General features: G+C 47.7%; 1 protein-coding gene across 2 annotated transcripts in view; it reads right to left on the bottom strand.

The window, feature by feature from the left end:
- CUL1 (cullin 1) overlaps window positions 1–14,599 on the bottom strand; it is a 101,623-nt gene that overhangs the window by 1,837 nt on the left and 85,187 nt on the right. For both annotated transcript variants that reach the window (XM_035021321.1, XM_035021320.1), the window contains exons 10-20: window positions 11,583–11,690; window positions 11,402–11,508; window positions 8,951–8,999; window positions 8,449–8,580; window positions 7,208–7,325; window positions 6,000–6,076; window positions 5,502–5,633; window positions 4,554–4,646; window positions 975–1,022; window positions 813–895; window positions 231–336 (exon numbers count right to left, since the gene is read on the bottom strand). In XM_035021321.1, coding sequence (XP_034877212.1) covers window positions 231–336; window positions 813–895; window positions 975–1,022; window positions 4,554–4,646; window positions 5,502–5,633; window positions 6,000–6,076; window positions 7,208–7,325; window positions 8,449–8,580; window positions 8,951–8,999; window positions 11,402–11,508; window positions 11,583–11,690 — 1,053 coding nt within the window. The remainder of the gene's footprint in view (window positions 1–230; window positions 337–812; window positions 896–974; window positions 1,023–4,553; window positions 4,647–5,501; window positions 5,634–5,999; window positions 6,077–7,207; window positions 7,326–8,448; window positions 8,581–8,950; window positions 9,000–11,401; window positions 11,509–11,582; window positions 11,691–14,599) is intronic.

Genomic DNA, 14,599 nt, shown 5'->3' with positions numbered 1-14,599 from the left:
ATCTAATGATTTTGCCCAAGTACAGAGCACTTCAGAAACGAGAAAACACTCAGTCCTCAGAGCCACAGAGGCCACCTCACCGTGACCCCCTGGCCCCGGCTCGTCCATTTCCCTGCCCCAGTCAGAAGCCGCTGCCAGCCTGGCGGCCACCCCGACCCACACGCAATGTGAGCCCGGCTTCGATCGGCCACCTCCGCGAGGGGCACCACCCGACGCGGGCCCAGAGTCACCTGAATCAGCAGTTTGCGGTCTTCCTCGATATTTTTGTGTGTGGTTTCTTGCTCCTGCTTCTGTTCGGTTTTCATCGGCACGTTGATGTTAACCCTTAACTTCTTACTGTCAAGACATGAAGGAAACCAATCACTGTTGTTTCCAAAGACGGGCGCCGAAGGCGTCCTTCCGTTTTCACTCTGTAAGAAGCCCCCGCTCCCCAAGAGCAGGGCAGAGGGCACGCGGCCTCCCACCCAGCCAGGGACAGGACACGTGCATCACGGGAGACTCAGCGCCTTCCTCTGCTCTCCCAAATTTGGTCAAATGAAATAAAATCAAGTCACTCGGACACAGAAGTCCAACCTTTCTCGCGGAGCCGTTTAGGGAGCCGCCTGCCAAATGCAGAAACCACCAACACCTGAGATGGGGTTGAGTGGAGGAGAATCTAGGATCCTCAGACGGAACCCCGGCCGGGTGCTGGGGCCGCCCCTCGCCACGCCCGGCCTCCGCCTGCAGCCCCGTTGCAGATGGGGGGCGGGGGGAACGGACACAGGGACAGGAGTCTGTGGTCTAGAAGCCCCTACTTAGTAGGTTTTCCTTACTTTTTATAACCGAGATATAATTTTATTAAGGTATCTGGCTTCAATTCCACCTCATCAACATTGGCATTTTCGTCTTCCAGGACCTGTCAAAAGACAAGTGTTACTACACGGTCTCAGGACAAGGCTTTGTTCTAGCTTAACACAGAAAAGGCCCAAACATACCAGTAGCTTCGACTTCAATAAAATCTGTAGGACTTGTGCCAAAATGTCCTGCAATTAAAGAGGAAAAGATAAAGAAAAAAAATACATTTCTCTTTGTGATACAAACCACATGCGATGCCATCATTCGTTTTCCTCAGAAACACAGCAGTCACCCAAACAGAAGGATGTACCCAGGGGGAAAAAGAGGTGTGCTTAAGGGGTCCCCTAAATTCACTATTGCCACCACCAGCACCCACTTCAAAGTGGAGCCAACCCCTTTCTGGCCTTGATCACCTAGTAATAAAAACCGACGACTTACATTCAAATAGTGAAACCACACCGGATGTCCTCACTCAAACCTACAGGAACCTCTTCTCCCCCCAGCTGCCTGACAGCTCGTCTTGGACACGGATCACCGTGAAAGTAACGTTCAAGGGCTCCAGCAAGACCGGAGAGCACTCTGCTCCCGAAGATGATGGGGCTCAGTGGCAGCTGGGTGACCCCACTGTCGATTTCCTTCGCTGAACGCTAAGCACCATGTGGCCCCTCTGGCCGTTTCCTAGCCTATAAACATGGGTGGTGGGTCACTTCCTGGCTCTCCTTCGGCTTTGGGATCCCATGACACCGGACAGTACCATCTGCCCCTTGTCCCCTGGATGCATACCCATCCCCACCTCCTACCCCGACGGACAGAGCGGGCCTGCCCCTGCCTCTAAGGAAACCCATTCTGGTCCGAGGGCACAAACCTAAAGCCACGAAAGCGAGGGGCCTCTGGTCTAGTGACCAGGCCAGACCCGCAGAGCAGGACTGGGACGCTGCCGGACACATCTAGAAGGACGCCGGCAGAGGTCTCACTCGTGAGCCAGATCAGATGGAGGAGTGAGTGTGGAGCGGGGAGGGTGCTCCCTCCCCGCACGGAGTGCTACTCTCGGCTGCAGACCAGTCAAGACGGGTGCAGAGAAAACCCATGGACCTGTCAGCTCTGCGGAGCAGGTGGCCAAGGGCAGCGCCCTCCCCACAGCCTGTGGCGGCCTGAGCCTCTCCCCCGATGCGAGTCCTCCTGATGTGAGGAGGAACAAGAAAGACTTACACACAAAGGGGCAAATCCAGTTTGTTATTAGAATTTGCAGATGTACTTTGGACTAACTCGAAGCACGATCAAACAATAAATGATTTTCCTGACATTCAATGAGGCCAGTATTACCCTGACAGCAAAACCAGGCAAAAACATCCCAAGAAAACAACAGACCAATATTCCTGCGAGTGCAGACGTAAAAATCCTCAAGCAAATACAAGCAAACCAAGCCCACCAGCATATAAAAAGTATTATATCCCATGCCCAGGTGGGGTTTACCCCAGGAATGCGAGGTTGCAACATAAGAAAAGCAATCAATCTACCACGTTAATAAACAAAAAGCACATTTTTATCTCAATAGAGAAGCAGTTTAACCCAATTCAACACTCTGTCATGATGAAAACACTAAAAAAACAAACAAAAAAACCCAAGAATAGAAGGGAACTCCTTTAATAAAGGGAATCTAAGAAAAACCTATAGCTAATATCATACTTAACAGTAACAAGCTAAAGCTTTCCCCTAAGGATCAGGAATAAGACAAGGATGCCAACTCACACCATCGCTATTCACCACTGTACTGGAAATTCTAGCCAAAGCAATCAGGCAAGAAAAATAAAAGGCATCCAAATAGGAAAAGGAAGTAAAACTAGCTGTACTTGCAGATGACATGACTGTGTATAAGAAAAACCACTAAAGAATCTTCAAAAAAATTAAAAAAGGAGTTCAGCCACATCTAGCAACGAACAAACAATTCCATTTACAAAAGCACCAAACACAATACTTAGGAATAAATTTAACCAAAGTGCAAGCCTTGTAGATATAAAACTATGAAACACAATTTAGAGAAATGAAAGACAACGTATGTGAATGGAAAGCTGCTCATGGTCATGAGTTGGAAGACTTACTACTCATAAGATAAAGATTACCACCCCCACCCCAAGCAATCTGCAGATTCGATGCAGCCTCTAACAATGGACAAGCGAATTCTGAAATTCATATGGGAATGTGAGGGACTCAGAACAGCCAACACAATTTTGAAAAAGGACAAAGCTGGAGGTCTCAGTTTCAAAACTTACTACAAAGCAGCAACCAAGATAATGTGATATTGTCATAAAGACAGACATACAGATTACTGGAAAAGAATTGAGAATCCACAAATAAACCCATCCACCTATGGCCAAGTGATTTTCAATAAGGCAGTACAAATCAACAGGGAAAGAAATCTTTGACCTTGAATCAGGCAATGGTTCCTTAGGACAACAAAAGCACAAGCAATAAAAGAAAAAGACGCTCTATGTACAGAATATATAAAGAATTCTTACTACTCAACAATAAAAAAAACAACCCAAATAAAAAATGGGCACGGGCAGAGGATTCAAGTAGACATTTCCCTAAAGAATATATATATATAAATGGTCAATAAGAACCTGAGTAGACACTCAACATCATCAGTTGTTAGGGAAATGCAAATCAGAAGCACAATGAAGGATTGTTTCATATCCACTAGGATGGCTATAATTAAAAAAAAAAAGAGAATGACAGATGTTGGCAAGGGTGTGGAGAAACTGGACCCTCCTACACGGCTGGTGAGCCCCTGAATGGATGCAGCCATCGTGGGGCGGTTGGGCTGTTCCTCAATGAGTTAAATCCATCATGACTCGGATATTTCACACCTAGGTATATACCCAAGAAAACTGAAAATATGTTCATACGACAACTTGCACACGAATGTTCACAGCAGCACTATTCCTAATAATTAAAATGTGAAAACAACCCAAATGTCCATCAACTGATGAATGGAGAAGCACAACGTGGTCCATCCATACACTGGAATGTATTTCAGCCATAAAACAGAATAAAAGAGATCTATACACAATCCCATGGAGAAACCTTGAAAATACAAGTGAAAGGCAGACAGAAAAGGCACATACTATGACACCATTAACACAAAATGCCCAGAGTAGGCAAATGCACAGACAGAAAGTAAGTTAATGGTTGTCAGGGGCTGAGGAGTAGAGGGTAGTTATTGCTACAGGCTGATGGGTTTCTTTTTGGGATGATGGAAATGTTCTGGAATTGGACGGTGGTGGTTGGCTGTACAACCTTGTGAAAACCCACTGAACTGTTTACAAATGGTGAAATTTATGTATGTGAAATATGTCTCAATAAAGAACATGACTGATAGGAAGAATAGCATGATAATTAAGTGACATTTGAGCTTAGTAAGAAAAGCCTAGCTGTAAAGGGGGTTAAGAATGGGTTAAACGAACGGGAGAAAGCATGTTGCGCTCACATTTGTGGGTGTGTGTGTGTGCGTGGGCGTGCACATACGTACACATGGTGTAGGTTACACTGAGTTTAAAAATGAAGTTTTTAAAGAACGTGCATCATTTATAGTCCTAAGGCAAGTAGCTATGTCCAATCACAGACCCCCACATCCTCTCCCCACTCCCTCCCTGCAGTGCTCACGAGACTAAGGAGACAGCGAGGTGACACATACAAGAGGCCAAGAAGCGCTAAGATACCATTTTGATCTGAGTGCTGTCGGTCAACTGCTGCACAGCGTAGGCGTCTTCCGTGTTGTACTGAAGCAGGATCGCCATCTGGAAGGTGGATGCCTTTGAGGCCCCACATATAAAAGAAAGAGAAGCAAAATTTAAATGCATGGAAAAACCTCCAGAAATCCAGAGCTTAAGTCTGACGAACTGATTTATGAAACAAATTCTTCCGATAGATGCAAAAAATCAAGCAGATCTATGTAAAAGAGAATACAAAGTGTCACAACTCCACCATAAAGCAACGTTTTCCTGAAGGACATCACTTCCCACCTTTCAAACGCTGAAATAATTTCGAACTTTCTTCTATGACGTTTTGTGTACGTAAATACACGCTATTTAGGCATCCACGCTCACTGAAATTTTGGCTCTGGGATCCCGAGGAAGTCACTTAAATTACCCCGGGTCTCAGTTTCTCCTCTGTCAAACTGAAACCGTAACTACGCAGTTCTTACTAGTCAGTACTCAGTCCTGCGGCAAGCACTGAGGGTTACTATTAACGTGGAACGAATGTTCTGCCAAGGGAAAAGGGCTATTATCATAATTAAGGACACTGAAGTCCAGCTTCTGAAGCGACACACACAGTGTGCGTCAGGCGGGAGCTATGCCAGACGCTTATCAAGCATGTTATTTCACTAAATTGTCACATCACTTCCAAAGCGTAAGCACTAGCACCCCCATTTTGTGGAGAAGGAAACGGAGGCATCAGGAAGTCGCCTGTCCGTCAGTGAGAAAGCATCAGGATTCAGCTCCCCTCACCCTCAAAGCCGGGCTGTCTGAACCACTACAGGACTTTGCCAGAAGCTTAACTCTGCAGACTCTGGGGCACCAACCCCTGGATTCTGAGTTCTGCGATTTGCCTCACCCTCCTCCAGACTTCAAAGATGTATGTGTTCCAGACCAGAAAGGTGATCTTACCTGCAGCGTGTATCTGTTTTTGAAGCAGTTGGTTACCAGTTCTCCTTTGGACAGCTGATACAACCAAGTCAATTTCCTGCCGCTGTGACGGCTGGCGTAGAAAGCCGTGAATCGCTGGTAACTACGCTCCAACTGCACAAGAGGACAGACGGCACCGCGTCTCACTCACATCCCAGTCAGCATTTCTCAATATATACACCTTGCCAAGTTTACAGGACAAAGTGCTCAGGACATAAAAGTAAAATACAAATGTAGGTGTTGGACTCACGTAGGCATTCGAGGGTCCTGTCGAGAACCATTTCTAACCGTACGGCACGTAGGTTACCGTCGGGGGGTTGCAGCATGGCCCCCAGCCGCCGCCCTGGGCCCCCCCCCCCACCTTACTGCTGCATGGCCGGCCCACGGGAAGGCCTTCTGCAGGCACCCTGGGGGTCAAGGCCAAGGTCCCCCTTCTCATCTGCTCAGCACTAACAGAACCCAAGACAAAGCCACCCTTACCTCCGACGGCAAGGCAAACGTGCAAGATTGCTGGAAGGGCCACGACCCGGAGCTCAGCACTTGAATACTGAAATCCACTGGGGCGGGGAATGAAATGCAGGAACACAGTTAGTCCCATGAACTGAACAAGGCGGCCGTTCAAATAAACGTGGACTGCCTTGTATTAAAAGAAACATACTGAATGAAAAACTCTGTTTCAGTATAAAATGAAGAACTGACCATATCTCAGTTAAATTATTTCACTCAATTAAAATGAGTACAAGGGGAAAGAGCCAGAAACGCTTTTCCTCTAGAGAGGGACAGTTTTTCATTTCACTTCCAGCTCAGACTTCTGACACCGTTGGCCTGCTCTGCCCTGGTCGCTTGGGTTTGCTGTCGGGCCTTGGGGCCACTCGAGCGCCCCTGAGCCCGCCCAGCACGGCCACCCCTGGAGGCCCCAGCTCAGGAAACAAAAACCCCAAACGTAAACAGCTCACTTCAGGATGTTCTGTGTAGCCCTCGCGACCACCAACACTATATACAATATAAACTATAAATTAGAACAGTAATACCATCATCACAAAGAGCCGAGGGGTCCACTGGCCTCCCTGCCAAGTTTAACAATGGAAGGGTTTAGTTTTGAGGAAAAGTAAAGTTCCCATTTTTTATTTTAAAAGACAGCATTACCACGTGAGGATGTCTGCATCATCGGCCCACGACCACCCCCGCGGACCTGGCGCCCAGCCCACCCGCATCTGCACACCAATCCGGAGCCGTGAGATCTCCGCTTACTTCGAGGCTGTCATCGATACGGCCAAGTCCGTTTCTCTTCATTTAAAAAAATAAATGCTAGATTGGATCCGAACTAAGGTGAAAGCAACTTAGGAAATATTAAACTGTGTGTGGAGCCCTGAGCTCGCAGGTGCCCAGGGTGGGGCGGCCAAGTCAGCAAGCGGGAGAGGGCAAGGCTTGGCGCCCCCAGCTCTCAACCGGCTGGGTCCCCTGGGAAAGGCTGACACGCTCTGTGCCCTGTCATCTAACGTCACCAGGTCGCAGGACTCCCCTAGCGCATGTGGGAGGCACTTCGTACTCGTCCATCCCGGGATTTCTGAGAAGGCATCACGCAGCTCTACTTAGTATTTTGCCACCCCTCTCGTCTGCCACAAAGGGCACGAACTTCTCTAAGAACATGGCCTGTGAAAGCAGCCGATGCACACGCGGGTACTCACAGTCCAGCGGTTCTGAGTTCGTCAGGTGCTTTTTGAACTGCTCATTCAAATCTTTGCTCACGCCAATGTCTTGAAACATCCGCTGCAGTTTAGAGGTGTATTCAAACCCACAAGCTTGCTGAAACGGACCCAGTAAGTGTCTTAGTAACTTCTATAAAAACCTAAGTGTACACAAGGGTATCGGATGGAACTCCTACAACTGTACCAAAACTGCCGCGAAAGCTGCTAACACGGGCATCTTGCACCATCGGTATGTCCCCATTCAGATGGACACACTCTCCAAAGTTACACGGCCGTAACCCAGCAGCTAAATCTTTGCTCACATGGTGACTTTCCTCGGAGCATCGAAGAGAAAGGCTATCTGACAGAACACAAAGATGACATATTTTATGTCTCTTATCCCCTACTGTGGGCTGAACTGTGTGTCCCCGAACTCGTCTGCTGAAGCCTGACCCCCAGTGTGACGGTACGGGGAGGTAGGGTCCTGGGGAAACGACTGTTCAGAGGAAGTCATGACGACAGGGCCCTCCTGACGGAACTAGCGCCCTTGTAAGAGGAGACCGGAGTCTGCTCGCTCCTCACCACGTGAGGACAGAGCGGGGAGGTGGCCGTCACCAGACTGGGAGGACAGTCCTCACCAGAAAGTGGATCAGCCAGTACCTCGATCCTGGACTTCCAGCCTCCAGCACTGTGAGAATACATTTCTCCTGTTTAAGCCCCCAGACTGTGGAATTTTGTCACGGCGGTCTGAGCAGAATCAGACAGCCATCGCACTCTAATTTCAGGTCACAGTGAAGTATGTCCACCACACCTGACAGCAAGCACGGCGACCAGCGCGGGCTCAGCGCAGAGGGGGCCGGATGATGAGCCAACTGCTCCACAGCCCTCCGGCACATACAGCCGCAGACACTGAACTCACCTCAGAGCGAAACAAAACACCCAGCACCTCAAAGCCCACCGAACCCAAGTGTGGGCTGAGCCCCGCTGCGTGGTTCCGGTGCGTGGAGGCAGAGCGGAGGCCCAACACGCGGAGCCGGGAGGCGCTCGGGGGGCGAGCGCAGCACAGCCCGGCCTGACAGGACAGCGGGGGGCGGGGGGCGGGCCGGTCACAGCCCTCCCGTCGTGGGGCACTGGGGACCACACCACCCAAACTCGCGACGCTGCCCAAGGACACCTGCGACCACTAAGACCCCTCTCGGTGACTTAAACACGGGCCTTTTCCGGGACAGGGTTACATCTACCTTTAACTTCGAGATCATGCTTGCTTCGGCGTCGTCGCTGGCACTGTTCTGATGCACGAGTCTCTTGGCCAGCATCTTCGCATAGAATTTCTGAAACACGTCTTTATCCTCTATATACTTGAAGACCACCATCTAGCGAAACCAAGAGAGCACGCTCAATGCACATGCAACCCGCCGCCCCGAGCCCGCGCCCGCGCCCTCCGCCGCCCCAGCTGCTCTGCCTGGCCTTGAGCCAACGTGTACGGGGCCCAAACTACCACCCGCAGCCTCAAAATAGCTGCGTCAACCCCTCAAATCACATTAAGTTGGTCTAGACTTAGGACTCGTGAGAAAAGTACAAATGCTAACATTAACGACTCAATTTAGGGAGTAACACCACAGGTTCAAAGTAAAATAGATGATCCTATTAACTGTCACATTTCAGATGCCCTATACAAATAAGCTTAAAACTTGGAGATAAACGGCTGCTGGAACCCGGCGTGGTTAGTGAGAAGCGCCTTACCACTTGGTTGAGCGTGTCTTCTAGCTCAGCTTCTTCTGGGTTCTTGGAACTGAGATTAAAAAAACAAACAAACAAAAAACGGCATACTGTTTTCAAACAAATCGGCAAACATTTCATCGGCAAGCACCACTGAACCGAACTAATGTGACAGAATGCGGCCGTGAACGTCTGACCGATCGGCTCTCTTCAGATCAGTGCACAGAGAGGCGGGCAAACTCTTCTTACCTCTGGCGGTGTGGCCATCTTATACTGACCCTATCGCGGAAGAATCCATTTACGAAACAATCGTTTAGGATTTCCAAGGTGAAATTCAACAGGAGATACTTATTAAAGTTCCCCCAAACATTTAATTTTCCTTTCAGACAATCTATTTAAATACAAAATTAATGAACTTCACTTTGGCAACTGCTTTCTACCATATGCTTTACCTTACCGTTGAAAAAACCAAAAAGGCGTATCGTTTTTGACTGGCCTAATCATTAAAGATAATGGAAGGGTTTAAACCATTCAAGTGCTGCCTTCCTCTGTGGTTCTGTGTATGTAACAGAGGGTTGTCTTTAACAACGGATTCTTTCTCTTCTATGAACAAGTATTAACTGAAAGGTGACTGCAGGGTAAACAACATTTCTAAGGTTTTAGGAGTCCCTCATAGACAAGATCCCCATACATTCGTATAAAATGATCCAGCCACCAAACAAGCTCTGCAAAGGTGCTCCAACTTAAGAATAGCTGGCTCAGGAAATCTAGTCCTGTTCTTCACATGGGTAGGCCAGGGCGGTTTCTCTCTCCGAAGAGTTTTACTTCCTAGCTCCGTTCCCTAGCGCGTGCTCACTGAAGCAACACTCCCAAGTGCCTGCCATCCTGCCTGCTTGAGCAGCCTGAACTAAGAAATAACAGAGCAAGAGACTTGAGGAGGGCCCCTTGTGAAAAGGCAATGGATAAAAAGGACAATAAGCATCCTGCCAAACACAGTGAAGGTCTACTAAAGCACGCGATTAATATATTGAAAATGTTCACATAACCTAGCCTTAAAAAAAAAAAAAAAAAGAAATCAGGTCAGAAGAGGCATCCCATTTTAAAGTCCATTTTTATTCCTGGAAGGTGTACATGAAAGGATCTGACCAGAACTGCTAAACTACACACTGACCAGCTTTGCAATAAATGGAAAACAACCCCCAAACACTCCATTCTCACTGGACTTGGGAAGATGGCTTTCTGGCAAAGTCAGAGAGGGAGCCAGGGACCTTATCAAATGTCTTCCCATGTCTGTCAGGAAGACAACATACAGTTCTGTTAATACAGTAAATTACATTAAATTCGCTACCGCCAAGCCATCCCCACATTCCTAGGAAACTATACTATGTTCTGGAGAATTATTCTTTAGTTCCCTAATCAATTGAGTCTGCTAATACTCGACTTAGGATTTCCCCAACTCTATTCTAGGTGAGACTTGTTTGCAGTGTTTTTCTTGGTCTGTATAGGTATTCTTAGTTTTTTTTGCAATGGGGTTACACGAGCCTTCGAGAGGTGTCTATTCATCTCAAAACCAGGACAACATAGAGGCCTGGGAAATGACTGTGTTTGCTGATGGATCTCTGGAAAAGTGAAACCAGCCCTGAGCATTTCTGAGCTGAGAGAAGCTGGTAAAGTGAAAGAGAAGCTGTGAAAACCCAAACACACACATAAAACCTGGAATACCGGAAGCGCAACGCAGAGGGGAGGGGAGGGGAGGGGAGGGCCACAGGAGACCAGGAGGCCGCTATCTCTTAATACACACACTGAGGAGGAAGAAGAGCAGGTGAGAAACACGCTAAAACAGAGCATGAGGGGCGCCTGGCTGGCTCAGTCGGTGTAGCGTGGGACTCGATCTCGGGTCGTGAGTTCAAGCCCCACGCTGGATGTAGAGTAATGACTTAAAAATAAACTTTAAAAAACTACACGACAAGTTCGAAACAGCAGTGAACAAACTCCTCAGATGGAGGTAAGCGTGAGAGGCGCACACGATGACGCGACTGCCGCAGCACATGGGGCCTCCTGTTTCGGGCCAGAGCCGGGGAGCTCCCGCTGCAGACCTTCCCCGGGGACACGGCCGAGCGAGGCCTGCGCCAGCACCGGGAGGACGAGCCGGACGCTTACTTCCTGCCTCCTTCCCACCCTCGTAAGCACCACCTGACCAGCCCGTGGAGTCTTATTTAGCGAGAGAGGTCACACTGCCTGCAATTCTCAAAGCCAACAGTAACATCAAAAAAAACAAACAACAAACTGGACCTAGAATACGTAACAGGGAGCACCTTTTCAGGAGACAAAGGAGACAATTTAGGTGTAAAATATGTTCTCAAAAGGTACAAAGATTACAACTTTATGTCAAATGTAACAAAGTTGAATTCCTCAGAGACAAGCTGAGACTTTAAATAGGTTTCCTAAGGAAAACACACACAGAGTCACTAATACCTTTTCTTCAACAAGGAGTCGCAGTATCGAGCCAGCAACTCGGGGGATTTGCTGGACGACTGGGCCATTTTGGTAACCGCGTTGTTGTTAATGAAGCGCCCACAGGCCTGCGGAACACAAAGCAGAGTCAGAGGAACGCGGGCCCCTGTGCCGCCGCACGGCCGCCGCGCCACACGCTCACCTTGTCGAGCGCGGCCACGAAACCAGCGTCGTTGTTAAACGCCGACATCACCAGCGCGTTGTATTTCTTATGAACATCCAACACCGTCTGTACGTACATTTTGGGGTCCTCAGGAGGGGAAAAACAGAAACAAAAGTTGGTTACTGGGGATTAAATGGTGTATTAACATGTTACTACAAAATATTTCAAAAGGCTTAGAGATTTCTTCAAAGATGTTAAATAAGATCAAGAAACAGTTTTGGTTCCATCATCAAAACACACAGGACGTTTTGCTTATAGACATACTAACAGATTCTCCGTGCTTGAAATTACTGATTTCCAGCTTGTACAAAAAAACAGTGATTCTTCAAATTATTCGAACATTCAAAGATCACAGGAAACACAATTTTTTCCAAGTGATAGTTTGCTTAGCCCATTTTTGCTGTTGTTAAAAATTCAAATTCTGGACTTTTCTGGGAAAACCAATCAGCCAGTAAGATCAGTAATCAGCTGGATATCTAGAACTTAGGTGGGCAGGTGGTGTAAAAATAGTGTAAGACTGGGATGCCTGGGTGGCTCAGTCCAGTAAGCGTCTGCCTTTGGCTCAGGTCATGATCTCGGGGGCCCTGTGACTGAACCCCATGTCAGACTCCCTGCTCGGCAGGGATTCTGCTTCTCCCTCAGCCCTCCCCTCTGGATTGTGTGCACGCTCTCTCTCTCCCTCAAATAAATAAAATCTTAAAAAAAAAAAAAAGTGTAAGATTAAGGTTCGAGGAAGTGCGGGCAGGGGTGTGAGTGGGTCAGACAAGGCGGAGAGGGTCTGACTCGCACACCGGACCACGTTGCAAGACTGGATGTGACAGGCCAGGGCCTGGGAGACGGGCAGAGCACTGGCGGACTCGGCAGGGCGGGCAACTGGGAGCTCTGGATCAAGAAACAACATAAGAGGAATGCAATACAAAGATCAGCCACAGGAGAGGTCTGGCAGCGACGCACAAGGAAGGTGGGAAGGACCGGGACGGCGGGGGTGCAAAGGAGACAGGCCTGAGTGATGAAAACCGAGCAGCTGACACTGGGGACGCACTGCATGTCAGCGTGCTAAGCCCCACACAAGGACGGTCACAAGCACACCAGGAGGTTGCTGCCATCTGCAGTCCCATTCGACAGGGGGAGAAACTAAGTCAGTTAGGCATCTGGCCAAGGGTTTCAGTGATGGCAGTCAGGCTTGACCCCAGGCCGTCTCACTCCCGGGCCAGCATCATCTCCATGGCTCTGAGAAGGGAAAAGGCCTGGAGGACAGGACCTGTCCACAGCGGCAGCGGCGGTGTGGACAGACAGCACCCGCCAGGAGGATGCCAGCGGCCGGCTCCTTTACGAGCAGGAGGCCCGAGTGCCGGGGGGGCTTACGTGGCTGCCAGTGTCTGCAAAGTCCTGACTGATATGAATCCTCAGGTTCAGGAATGAGAAACCAGAATTCCCCAAATTCTAATTATTCTGCATCTTCTAATACTGTTTTTAAATAATGAGTAAGCACTGAGATTGAACTGTTTTCCTGTGATAGGGTTATACTAAGAGTTTCAGAGGTTTTCTGCTAAAAAATAGAATAAAAATGCAAAGTTTATTATTATTATGAGTACACTGTGCAAGACTATAATTTCAACAGTATGTGAATAGCAGTCTCTACCTGATACAGATATTTAATAAGGGAAAACGTTAAAAGGGAATGCAAAATGATTGCCAAAGAGAAATCACCTAAGATAATGGAAGCTAGTATCACATATATTTAATATCTAAAAATTATCTTAAAATGTTAAAACACATACAGCATTCATTGCCATCGGATAATCTTGTTGTTTCATGACAACTATTCCAGATGTAGAAATAGAACTCCTCCTCCAATTTTGTACTTAAAAAAAAATACTTTAGCATTCTTTTTTTAAAAAATGTATTTTTTTGAGAGAGAGAGAGAGAGAGCACGAGTCGTGGGGAGATGCAGAGGGAGAGGGAGAAGCAGATTCCCGCTGAGCAGGGAGCCTGAGGCAGGACTCGATCCCAGGACCTCAGGATCATGACCTGAGCCAAAGGCAGACACTTAACGGCCTGAGCCACCCAGGCGCCCCCCGCCCCGCGCCCCCGCACTGATGGTCTTAATTCACAAGTGCATCCAAAAGCACCTTCCAACTGGCATACATCTTCTTATTTCATATAAACCAATTTCTTTAACAATGAAAATATTGTCTGCTTGACTTAATTTTGGGTTTGCCACTGAAGTTGATACTACTGTTTTTGCTAATTCAGGTTTTAGATTGCTTTCTGATCACATGTCAAATTATTTCACGAAATTCACATTTTCTTCCCTTTGCATTTCTTCTGTTAAAAGTATTTACAAAGAACTCTAGCTTATAGCGAATATCCAAGTACGGGAAAATGCCAGCAAACATTGTTGGGTAGTATTTGAATAAGGTAACATTCAAGGTTAAGGTCAGTACAAAGAATCACATGTCAAAATTGCCAGTTTAAGGACTTAATTTGCTTCCAACACATGCTATTTTTTGGAACGCCACTCAAAGGATTTACACGAAGTATATTATGTGCATAAACACACTAACATGTATTTTATTTGTAAGAAGCATGCCCTCGGCAGCAGAAAGGGCGCACCAACATTTGTAACCCGGCATTGTGAACGAGGAAGATTGATCAGATGACACTGTGTTTCCAGAACGTGGAACGTGGTTCCAGAGATGGCCACCTTAACCTTCAACTGCGTGTGAGCGCCCCTACCCTTGCTGTCGGTGGGTTCTGTTAAACCAGGAATGTGTCTGTGTTGACCATCATGCTTGCAGGAGAATTATGCTTTTCTCTGTTTTCATGATTTCTTGAACAATTTTTCTCAGACTCAGAATTTGGAAAAACATAAATGTCCCAAGAAATGCCAGGAAGGAATTCCCTGTGGAAAGACCAATCAGACAGATCTTCCCCAAGGGCACAGAAGTCTTTGGACTCCGATTCCAAGATTCTTTCTACTATAGGAGGAGACC

The sequence above is a fragment of the Mirounga leonina genome, unplaced genomic scaffold (genome assembly GCF_011800145.1).
Source record: "Mirounga leonina isolate KUSES-001 unplaced genomic scaffold, KU_Mleo_1.0 Mir_174, whole genome shotgun sequence".
NCBI classification, from domain to species: Eukaryota; Metazoa; Chordata; class Mammalia; order Carnivora; family Phocidae; genus Mirounga; species Mirounga leonina.
This window is presented reverse-complemented; position numbering and strand designations above follow the sequence as displayed.